The sequence below is a fragment of the Gossypium raimondii genome, chromosome 12, assembly GCF_025698545.1.
Source record: "Gossypium raimondii isolate GPD5lz chromosome 12, ASM2569854v1, whole genome shotgun sequence".
NCBI lineage: Eukaryota > Viridiplantae > Streptophyta > Magnoliopsida > Malvales > Malvaceae > Gossypium > Gossypium raimondii.
In genome coordinates this window covers 56,699,910-56,712,963 of record NC_068576.1, presented here as the reverse complement: position 1 = coordinate 56,712,963, position 13,054 = coordinate 56,699,910, and the positions used below count along the sequence as shown (strand labels likewise).

The window sequence follows — 13,054 nt, the reverse complement described above, 5'->3', positions numbered from 1 at the left end:
GAGGATGAGTGTGAGGTTCTTCTAGCGAAGCATTGGCATGGTTGACTATCTTTGTGAGGGGCTTAAGATAGAGGGATAACACATATATGCTACCGTATCTATAGGTTTAATCATGAAATTTCACACTTTTTTTTTAATTACAACTATATCAACAATTACAAATAGGATTGATCTTTATCAATTAATTAACCAAAATATTTTTAGAAGAAAGTTTAGATATAAATTACATTCGATATTGTAGTGTTAAAGTAAGTTACTTTGGTTCTTGACGATGAAAGTTCATAATCGATAATCAACTTATTTAACTCGACTTATAATGTACATGATATATTTATTTTTAAATATATTTATAATAATATATCGCACACCATGTATTAAACTCTTGATTCAGTTAGTTTCAAAAGTCAACCGACCAATCATTCAATTGAGTAATGACTAAAAACTCCCTTTTTTGTAAAATAAATTATATCATTATATTTATCAAATATATATATATCATTATAAGGTTTTTTTGTTTTTGGTTTTCATATTTTATATGAAACCAATGAAAAATCCACAAATGGTAGGATTTGAACCCTCACACAACATGGTATCTAAACATTTAATTTTATCATTTTACCTAAAGCTTCATTTATTTTTGTACGTAAACTTCTAACAAACATAATTTTTTTTCATTCACATAGTGGGTGTACCATGATATAGTGCTATATAAAGTTTTAACCAAAATTCAAACCGACTTCTGTTCGCATTTAGTTTATTATCCTTAGAAAGAAATAAAAAAAAAACAATCGATTTAACCGGCTTAACCAATTAAACCAACCGATGTTACAATAGACCTAAATAGATTAATTAATTTGGTAAATTTCCCTTTAGATGATTTAGAACATTGGCAAGTAAATGTCAACTATAATACTCTTTTTAATAGCTTCATGTTGTAAAAGCAAAGACAATAAAGATACATGAACAAAAGGTTGGAATATGTTTCATTTGTGAAACCCTAGAAAACATATAGGTGGGTGGTGATTAGGCCATTGATGAAACACCCGCATTAAAATCAAAAGCGTTTTCAACTGCAGCTTTTGATATATATATATATATAGTTGTAGTAATATTTAATACCTTCCTTTGTGTGACTACACAACACATTCAATCGTGTTATCTGAGAAAATTAATAAGAATGGAAAAATGAGGTGCAGTCCTTCCCCTACTCTTGAATTTTCAGACAAGAAATAATTAGGGCTAAAGATCTTAAGGATCCCATTCAAGTAGGGATTGCAAAAACCCAAGCAAACCAAACCCACTACTGTCGTTTTTGGTATACTATTCAGTACACCCTAAAACCCTAGCTGATTTGAGACCAAACTATATCAACTGTTCAGCTTATAAATTCAAGACCAACTTTCCCATTTTTCTATGGCACCAAAGGAGAAAATGGAGTTTCAGAAGATCTATGTCTGGGGAGTTTTCTAGGTTAATTGAATTAGATTAGATTAGCTTATGAAACCGGAAATTAGTGACGGATTTTAGAATTAATACAAATTTTAAATATTTTAGTTGTTTAATGAGATTTTTTTTTCCAAAAAGTTAGGGGTCTAATTAATTTTTTGTCAAAAATTTTGAGAGTGCCAAGGCCCCCTTGGCCTCTATTACTGTTCCCCACCACCAAAAATCAATTTAGATATTAATTTGGACATGAGAGTTGGACCGGTCTTTCATCAACCCATTCGAAATCCATAAAAATGTCAAAATAGTGATAAAGAAAACCAACAGTTGAATTGATTAAATTGATTTTAAAATTTTTAAAATGTAATTTTCATTAAACTAACATTTGATCTGATCAAACTAGTTAAATTGAGAAACAATAGCTTGACCCCAATTCGATTATAAAAATATATATTAATAATAAGATGTATTACATTTTAAAGAAATAAAATTAACAATCATAAATCAAAAAATTAATTTTTATAAACCGTAAAATTCCCACCAGCAAATACATATCACTAAGCACTCCCATAATCATGCGGAATGCTTCTAAATTCCATTCCATTTACATTTTTACTGCTGCTATTCAGTAGTTGCACGCAAAGGGTTTTATTTATCATACAAACAGAAAGATAATTTGACTATACACTTGATAATAGAATAGGGCCCCCCTCTTGCTGTCTGCCGCTAGCTTTGATGTGTTTTGAGTTGGCACAGGGTGATGTAAATATATAATTTACATACATGACATTTAGTTTTAAAAAATATTTAGAATAAATATCAAATTAAATTTCAATTTATAATGTTATATATTGATTTTGATAAATCACTAATAATATTATTGAATTAGTATTATTTTATGTTGATATATCGTTATATTAATCTAATATAAAAATAAATTCTCTAAATATGTATAATTAAATCGAAATTAAAATTTAAGAAGTGGAGACAGAACACTAAAGTTAAAACCCAACCACTCTCTCTAAACCTGAAATATTTCAGATTAAAAAAAGTATGGTTTCCAAAAAAAAAAAATGGAAAACTTCTCATGCTTTCAAAGAGGTAAATCCAAAAGGACCAAAAGTGAACAGTAACTTTGTTCAATAGCCAAAGCTATTTCTTTCGATATAACTGTTCCCACTTGAATAAAAAATTTAAATTATTTTGGTCTAACCATATAATAAAATATCTGTTTAAAATTTAATTATAAAGAATATAATATTTACATAATTTAAACTATAAATAAATAAAAACTCTTTTCCTATAGCATGTTGTTCTTGATTCAACCACTTTAAAAATAGAAGAAAAATAATATTTAAAAAAAAATCAAAGATAAGGAATGAAGTAAAACATAATATAAAACACTAATTTTCTTTTCAATTCTTGATTTTTTTTCTTTTAATTTTTAGGGTAAACTACACCCATGGTCACTTTTGTTTACCTTAGGTTACGTTTTAGTCACTTATGTTTGAAATGTTACGTTTTAGTCATTTACGTTATCATGTTGTAACATTTTAGTCACTGAGCCATTAATCGTCGTTAATGGTGTAACGGTAAGCTGACGTGGCACGTTAAATCATCATTTCAAACAAAATTTTAGGTTAAACTATACAATTGATTCCCATATTTTTTTCGTTTTAAGTAATTTAATTTTTTTTCTTTTATGTTCTTTAAACTTTCATCTTTTTTTCCATTCTCTTTTGTTTCTCCCTCTGTTTTCATACCTTTCCCATTTCTTTTAACATATTAGGAAGTCGAATTGTCAATGAAAAAAGTAGGAAGTCGACTTTCATCATTTGCCTATAACCAAAACCCATAAACTCATACCATGCTTCTTTCTTCACTACCAATTCGACTTCCTGGTATGTTAAAAGAAATAAAGAAAGTAGAAAAACAGAGGGAGAAGCAGAAGAGAATGGAAAAAAGAAGAAGAAAGAAAGTTAAAAGAACATAAAAGAATTAAATTGCTCAAAACGAAAAATTATGGGGACCAATTGTATAATTTAACCTAAAGTTTTTGTTTGAAATGATGATTTAACGTTCCACGTTAGCTTACCATTACACCATTAACGACAATTAACGGCTCAGTGATTAAAATGTTACAACACGATAACGTAAGTGACTAAAACGTAACATTTCAAACATAAGTGACTAAAACGTAACCTAAGATAAACAAAAGTGACCACAGGTGTAGTTTACCCTAATTTTTATGGGATGGAATAATATAAGATTTACATTTTAAAAAAAAGGAACTGTCTTGTCAAAAAAGCAAAGTCGGCTTCTTAATGTCACAAAAATAAATAAATAAATAACCCATGGTTTGTAATGATCCTTGGGTGGACAATGAGTCGATAATTTAGGTGATAAGTGGTGAAATTAAAACCAAATTTGACTTAAGAATCATCAACTTGCTTCTTCCATTAACTCTATAGATCACCTAAATTAAGATGAAAAGTAATATATTTGTTTTTGGTTCGGTTGCCTCATCCAAATTAAAATTAAATATTTAAAATAGATTATTACTCAACCCGACTTATACAATTTAATCATGTTTTAATATAATCCACTATGCCCAATTCATGTTGGTATAGAGAAATTAAAATCAAACTTATTTTCGGGTGGTTTTAGAGGTGACGGGACGGGTCGAGTCGAGTTCGGGTCAGGTCTAAGCATGATATTAATATACTTTATGTTTGTTCAAATTCGGTCCGGTCTAAAATATAGGCTTACAATTTTATTCAAATCCGCCTATATTTACAAAATACTAACACAAGCCCATTTTAAGCCCGACTATATTATTTTTTAGTTTTTTAATATTTATATTGTATTTAATAATTTTATACATTTTTATTTATTGAATTTTTTTTATGTAATCATCTTAACATTATTTTAATGTTTACATGAGAGTAGTATTATATATTTAGTATAGATTTTCTTAATGTGTTTTAAATTACATAATATAAAGTATTATAAACTTAAAAACGGGTCGAGTCAGGGCTGATCATTGAATGTTCAAGCCCACGCCTGGCTCATGTTTTAAATAGTCTTATTTTTTTGTCAAAACCTATTTTTCGGACCTAATATTTTTACTCAAACTCTCTTAAATTTCGGACAGGTCTTTGGACTTGGACAGATAACCAACTCATCAGAGGGTGAAGATGATTTTGAGCAATATTTTCGTCTTTCCATCAACTTGGTTCAATCTGAATTAGAATTAAAACTTTAAAAATGGAGTATTTGTACTTAATAGAAAAAAAAAATTAACCGGCCTTAAGGAACTTACCATTTTAATCATGGTCTAGAGATTAAAATAAAGGATGTAATTCATCAAGTTAGTTAATCCCTTAACCATATAATACTAAAATTAAAATGGAAGGCAACCTACCATTTTATTTGTGGATTAAACACTGTTCTTAACCTTAGTTTTTGTAGGTCACCCAGCCTGGCTTTTATTTCTTTCCTCTCTGTGAGGGGAACATTTGACTTGCAAACTAGTACCATCCAAAGGCTATTTTGATATCATTTAATTATTCATTTGGTCACATTTTCTGTGGTTTTTTTTTAATTTAAAATTTAAAAAGAAGATAAATACATAATTTCTGGGTTGATTCCTTGGAATCATACTAGAAAATAAATAGAGAAAAGGTTTCTCCCTTTACCCAATTGCACGATAAAGACCAAATATTATTTTTAAATAAATAAATAAAGCTAAAGGTTAGAGATCGAAATAGCTTAATTTATAATTTTATAAGAGAAAAGATTTGATAGACGGCTTAGAATATTAAAATATTAAAAATACTAACCCATTTCATAAATTGACATAATAATAAAATTAACTTTTAATATTTACTTATTTTGTCAATCTGGTCAAAATTCTTTTATTTATCAATTTGGCCCTTAATTTTAAATTTTAACCAAAATGTTTACTTTTGGATGAAAAAAGTAATAGTACTGAGGTGGCCATTGACATGTATACTTGTCGTGTCATTATTATTAAAATTTTAACAATTCAATTAATTTTAACGTTAAAACATAAATGGACTAAATTTTAAAAATAGAACAAAAGAAACCAATAAATGTGCTAGTGCTATCTCCTCTCAACATATTAATTTTTGATTTGTAGGAAAATATTACTTAAAGAATTAATGATGAACTCAAATGATCTGATTCATATACTCTAATTTATTAGAAAATCTCCCTTGTCCTTGCTCCTTGGCGCTATGATAATTTCCAGCCACATTCTATCAGCGCTATCGAGAATGTTATTAAAATTACCGACATGCTTCAGCATTTTTTTAATTGATGAGTTTTACAATTTCCAATCAAGAGAATTTATGATTTTAAATTTCTAAACACTGAAAATTTTTCGAGTTAAAATTTGAAATTAAGTTGGTCTGATCATATAAATATAATTATATAACCAGTTTAAAATGTTTATTTATTTAATAAAAACATTATAAGCTGTTTTAGAAAATACTTAGAACTACCAAAATTTCTCTCTATCTCATTATAAATACAAAGATAATACGTTTTAGTGCACTCGAACCCACATTTTCCTACATTAACAATAACATCCATGTCAATCGATATTTATTTGATATCATTTAATTCTTCATTTGGTCACAAATATGTGGTTTTTATTAATTTAAAAATAAAAAGAAGATAATTATATATTTTCTGGGTTGATTCCTTGGAATCATACTCGAAATAAATAGGAAAAAGGTTTCAACCTTTTCCCCATTGCACGAAAAAGACCATGCGTAAATAAAAGAGAGAATATATATTATTTAGAGATAAATTGTAATTTTATTATTTTATAATTTATAATTTCATATTACCAATTTACTATTTTATTTATTAATTAAAGAATTAATGATCAACTAAAATGATCCGATTCAGCTAATCTAATTTATTAAAAACATTCCATTGTCCTTAGCTCTATTGGTTTATTATTACATGATTCTATTAGCAACACAATAATTGCTTAATCACGAATGTTATTAAAATCCCCGACATGCATAAGCATTTTTATTGATCAGGGTTGGGGAGTTTTATAAAATAATTTTTCCGATCCCTTAATTATAAAAATTTGTTCACATTAATCTTTTCATTATTAAATTGATTAATTTAGTCCATATACTAATAAAAAGATAAAATAGGGCTAAATTTTAATAAAGTTAATATTCTTTTGTTTGTAATTTAACTTCAAACAAAATATTTAATTTTAGAACCGTAAAAGCTTTAAAATGTAAACTATTTTAAATAGCAAATTACATTTTCTAAATGATAAATATCAACTTTGTTACATCTTATTTGATTTCTCTTAATAATACAAAGGCTAAATTAATCTAATAAAAGAATTAACTTCTTATAATAAAAGCACATGCTAGAGACTTCTACCATAGTTGTTGTTATTTTGATTGGCATAATGTCAAATTTAGTCTTTAATATTTACATCATCAATTTCACCCTTATTATTTCATGGAGTTAAATTTAGCCTTCAACTTTTTAAAAGATCCAAATTTGACCATTAGCCTTTTGAAATAAAGAGTCAATATGATTCTTTTAATGAAAATATTAACTAAAATGTTAATTTTTAAACATGACAGCCCGTATAGCAATTCACGTATAGTAATTTTTGGATGTTTTTATAATTATTAAATTACTTTTTGACATGGCATATAAGATAAATAGTATTATATAAGCATGAAGTACATGTAAATTGTCACGTCAACATCGTTAAAGAAAAATAATTTATTTTTTTAAAGTTAATAGTCAAATTTAACTCAAAGAAAAATAATGACCAAATTAACAAGAGATATAAACATTAAAAACTAATTTTATCGAATAATCCTACAAATTTTGTTGTTATATTCTATTTTGATGATGGGGATTGTTCCATTAATATTATAATAAACTTGTAGTTAATATCTCAAAATCCGTAAAACCTCAATTAACTCGTTTAACTATAGTAATTTAGTCTTAAGTCATATTAAGACCCTTAGTTAAGAAATGATCAAAGATGTGACCAAGTCCAAAATGACAAAAGATTGTGGTGGGTCCAAATGAAGTGAGAAACACACGAAATTGTCAAATTTCGAAGGCTGAGCCTGAGTCCCGGTGGGACAGATTCTCCCCCATAAGTCCACTTCAATAAAAATAAAAATAATAAAATATTTATTATTCAAAAAAATTATATTGATTAATTAATCTTGAAAGGTGGCGAAGACTTTCCTGGCATTTGCCAAATGAGTTGACCTAACCACTTGCTTTTCTTTACTTTCAGGTGACGACACGTGGAAAATTCTACGATCTGGTGCTTTGCTTCTATTGGCCCCTGTAACTGCACTACCAGTTACTTCCTTACACGTGGATTTTAATTATCTGTTGGTTTTTTGTTTTTCTCTATGATTGTACTTGTAAATTTCAATATTAAAAAATTACCCCTTTTTATGTGTTTTAACTTTCTTGAAACATTTTGTAGTGATTTCGTTCTCATTGCATATTATAACGGCGCGCATGTTCAGTACCATAATAATTTATATATAAGTTTTATATTTTTATAATTGTACTCTTTGCCGAGAAGTTTTAGCATTATCGTTCATTGAGCAACAATGGTGGATATTATCATTTTTAGGAGGATAAAGTGTAATTTTACCTTTATTAACTTAAAATTTGAAAATTTTTAATGGACTGAGACACCTATTAGGCCCTAGATACACCCCTAGCCTCAAACCACCAACCTATGATATATAAGCCAAATCCTCTTCAAAGTTCATGACACGGGTGAGAGATAAAACCTCAACACAAGAACAATACTTACTATAATCAGGGGTTTGGTCAAATTCTCGATGGACTCTTAGAAAATTTCTTCCAAATGATTCAATCTCCCTTAATAATAACAAAATTTTAAAATCAATTAAAGTTAAAATAAAAAGATGGATAATAATTCTAAAAGGCAACGATAATATAATTATGACTACCAAATCAATCGATTGAATTAAGAAATCATGATCTAATCGAAAAGCACTAAAAAGTAAAACAAAATTTTATTTTAACAAAAAAGAAGGAATTATTCATTGTATTGATGTTAAATTCAACCTATTAAATAAAAAAAACTGAGAATTAATTGGATTCAACCTTTACAACATTTAATGGAATTACAAGTCATTTTCGTTGTCTACCCCATTCAGGATAACAATCAAAAATAAAATAAAGTTGAACGAAAAATTTTTAAAAAAAAATTGTATTGAGAAAAATAAAATAGAATTGTATAATGAAATGAAGCACCAAATCATTTCCCAATGTATCTCCTTTCTTGGTCCTACAAAACTGAATTATTAGGTCAACGAAATTTTCACCGGCTATAACCGGTCACCTTCCCTCACATCTCCCCCCTCTATATATATTACCAACTATCTCAACCCCGCCAAAACTTTCATTATTCAAAAAGAAAAAATATAACAGTTTTTTTTTTCAGTGAGAATGGATTCAGCGGAACACGGCACTACCTCACACAGACAGCGGCTTACTCTCGGCTTCCTCATTTCATTCATGGCTCTATGCGCCAAGCGCGCTAGCCGGCTTTCCAAGAAGCTAAAGCCTAAACAAAACAGCTTAGCTTCCGGCACTCCGAGATTCTACGAGCCGAAATCGCCTCTGAAATCTCCGCTGAGATCGCCGATGCCGAAGCAACTTTTGGCGACGATAAGCCACAAAGCGATCACGCTGGTGAACCGGAAAAAGCTCGGCGGCGGAAACGGGAAACACGTGGAGGAGGAAGATTACGGGGACGGCGGGGTATGGCAAAGGGCGATTTTGATGGGAGATAAATGTCAGCCGTTGGATTTTTCGGGTGTGATTTATTACGATAACAAAGGGAATCAACTCGACGAGTTGCCTATTCGATCGCCGCGTGCCAGTCCTTTGCCTTCTTACCTCACCCGAAAGGGAGGCTTTGATTAGGCTACCCGTCAAGGTTGTTTAGTTTACGTATCTTTCTTTCTTTCTCTCTTGGTGTAAGCTACGTGTTGCGTTTCTATTGGTGGTTATGGTTGAGATACGAACTCGTTTTGCTAAAAAAACCCGTTTTAAAAGAAAAAATTGCTCTTCTCTATAAATTAGTGAGGTAATTCTGCGTCTAGAATTTTCTTTTTATTTTTTACTTGAATGTATTTGTACAAAGGTTTAGAAAAAAAAAATGGAAAATTGCATTGTAGAACTTTTAATAATATAATGTTTACTTTTATTTGATGGAAATATTATTTTTATTGTTTATCTTGGCTTTCCATTGTGAATTAAGCAAGGATAAAATTAAATTGGTGAAACTTTTAGTTACAGCTTAACCATGAAATTTGTTTTTATAAATTTTTAATCTTATTCTTAACAATGGAATTGCCAACCAATTATGTATTCACTTCGATAGATATTATGCAATTAAGGGTGGGTTTGGATGGACAGTGTATTTACCTACGTTTAGTTAAAAACAGTGGTGGCGATGAGATTAGATATTATAGCGTGAGATAAAAAGTAAACTAAACGCACCATCCCGCATCACACCGCCTATTCAAACCCCCATTAAGATAGTTGAGTGGCAATTGAGTATTATTAAATAAACCAACAAAAGAAATTATATATTTTTATATTCTTTTCCACCATAATTAATAAAAATATATATATTTTTGGTGAACTGCGAATTTAAGCAATTTTTTATGTTTCAACTTTAAAGTGTTTTTCACAAAGCATTAGGCAAGTTGCGTTGGGCTCAGTATGTCTATTTCAACTGTAAAGTGTTTATTGTTGTTTTGGTCTAATCGTGAATTCCATCCATATATTTTACTAAGATTGAGAAGTTGGTCCATCTACTTTAATTTGCAGGAATTGTATACCTAAAATAAGTATTTCAATGTGTTATGAGCATGGAATTAACAAAAATCAACTGTCCAACAATTTGCATTAAACAGACAATTTAAGTTATTTTTTAAAAAAGTATAATGACACAAATTAAAGTAAATGGATTAACTTCTCAAATTTCATAAACTAGATGGATGAAATCTATAATTAAATCTTTTGTTTTCTATCAAATTAGCTTATACTAAAGAAACAAAGTTAATTGCTAGCTGAGTTGGTTTAATCCTATTCTTCTCAATTTATTAATAAAAGTTAATATCCTATTTGGCACCGAGTTTAATTTTGGTATTCAATTATTTTTCCTAATTTGGTATCTCGATTAGGTTTTAATGCTCACTTTCGTACTTGAGGTTTTCTTTTTCAATAAAATATTTATATTTTTTTATTAGACCGCACGTGTCGACACATTCATTGAGTCACATAATGTCATTTGACTTGAATATCAAAAAAATATATCGTATGCTTGAACCAGAATTGCTAAACAATGATTTTAAAGTATTGTGTACTTTGGGTAGGGAGCTTGTAATAATTTAATTTAGTTACAATGTTGAATTCTTAGCCTACTCACTACAAAATATATTTTAATTCGATTCCAAGATATTTTTCTCAAGCTATTTAGTTGTTGAAAGTTTCAAAAAAGGAGATAACTTTCAAACTTTAAGAATCAATGCCTTTAGAGGTTTCCCAACAACGACCCTTACAGTACATAAAAGCACTTACCTTTTAGAAAGTTAACATTTGAAGACGTCCTCCCAAATGAAGTTTCAAATGGGACCAAAGATATAAATTTTACTATTTATTCAACAACAATTAAAAATTAATAAAAGAATTAAAATTATTTTACAAACCAGTTTAACTTGTTTAGTCGTCAGTTTTTTTTCGTCTCGATTTTCGGTTTAATCTGTAGTTAATTTTATGCTATTGATCAAATTATTAATTCTCGATTTAATCAATAGATCCAATCCCATTTTGACATCATTAAAAAAAGGGCTTAAATCATAAATTTTGGAGCTGTAAAAAATATACTTTTTCTATTTTCAAGAGTAGAAGTGTTAAAATCAAACAATAAAAAAAGAAGAAGATGAAAACAATTTAAAGAGGCAAAACTACAAACTTATCAATTGGACGGGTTGGAATCAGGATTGGATTTATTTATATTTCAAAATTTTTGGATCATTTCGAGTTTTAAATAATTTCGAGCTGAAATCATTTAAGGTTGAGGTTCAAATTTTAGATTTGTATTTTTAAAATTTTAATCACTTTTAAGTTTGAGTCAAATTTAAGTGTAAGATTTAAAAAGTTTGAATCGTTTAATTTTATAATTAAAATGGGGTGAACCGGTTACGAATTATTCGAATCAAATCCTCAAAGTCGAGACAAAATGACAAATATACCCTATATATGACTACTCTACTTTAATTCTATTGTGTCACGCAAATTAAAATATTCATCTTCAAACATTTTATGTTGTATATAAATTTTGTTTCTAGAATCATACACCATATGTATTTTACTAATTGCTTTGAAATTTATTGTGGTCAACTCTGAGTGTAGTCAAAATTTTCACAAGCTAATTAAATGGTAAGGGCATGCCAAGTATACACCAATGTTATAGTAAGAAAAATATATAAAATAATAGGTGATGAGTATTGTAGGTATTTTTAAAAGGAATTCCAAAAGCTTAATATAAAAATATAGTTGAGAAGATAATAATTAAATATTGAAGGATATATTCTTCAAATCTCAGTGCATATTCAAACAATTGAATAAGTATATTATTAAGAAACCAAATAACATAAATTGAGTTTTAGTTTAATTGGCATGGGTATTGTTGCCAGTGTAGGAGGATAGGATTCGAGTGCGCTAAAACATATTATCCGAAGGCCGGTATCACTTTCTCCACTAAAGGGATCAAGGTGTCTGCAAAAATTAAATTTAAGTATTCGCCCAATGATGTGTTACATTTTCATTATGCACTTTTGAAGGGATTAAACGGAATTCGGGTCAGAATTCAATTTTATTATATATGAAAATATTATTTAATCATTGACAAGAAATGTTGAATCACAAGGGGCATCGCCTGGCCCATTTCCTTAGCTTGTCAAGATTAGGATCCCACTATTTCTATATTATCTCAAATTATTCCGAGTTAGTTGATTTTATTATCAAGATATATATATTTAACTAAGGAGCCACTTGGGCCGTATATGAAATTGAAATATTATAAATGTAGATTAAGCAATTATTGTGGCTATCAATTTAAAATTATAAACTTAGGCAGCCTATTAATGGCGGCAAGTATTTAATATTGGTGTGAGGATTAGTACATTTTTGTTAGAAAATTTAATGGCAGTGAAAGTGTCTTTTGTGTGTTCACAAGTCTTATTGTATGATTTGGGTGAGAATGAGCTCACATTTTTCTATCCTCAACTCGGATGGATGGCTGATATCACATTTATATGCAAGTGTGTGTAAATTTCTTGTCATCCGACGTAGCTAAAAGGGCAAGTAGGATTTTGGCCTCCTCATTAAATCATCAAATTATCTTTTAGTCCCTCCTCAAGAATAATTTCTTTTTCTAATCTCCGATTGATAAAAATCTTTAAAAAACAATAATTTAAGTCAAACAATTTTTAATCCTCTCGAAATAAAACTCAACTGA

General features: G+C 28.7%; 1 protein-coding gene across 1 annotated transcript; it reads left to right on the top strand.

Annotated features, from left to right (window-relative positions):
- Positions 1 to 8,967: 8,967 nt before the first annotated feature.
- On the top strand, positions 8,968 to 9,447 carry LOC105765622 (uncharacterized). The gene has a single exon (XM_012584814.2). The coding sequence runs from the start codon at positions 8,968 to 8,970 to the stop codon at positions 9,445 to 9,447; it is 480 nt and encodes a 159-aa protein (XP_012440268.1).
- Positions 9,448 to 13,054: the final 3,607 nt, after the last annotated feature.

Bases quoted from the DNA above. Each gene is read 5' to 3' on its own strand.
- LOC105765622 (XM_012584814.2), top strand. From the start codon at position 8,968: ATGGATTCAGCGGAACACGGCACTACCTCACACAGACAGCGGCTTACT.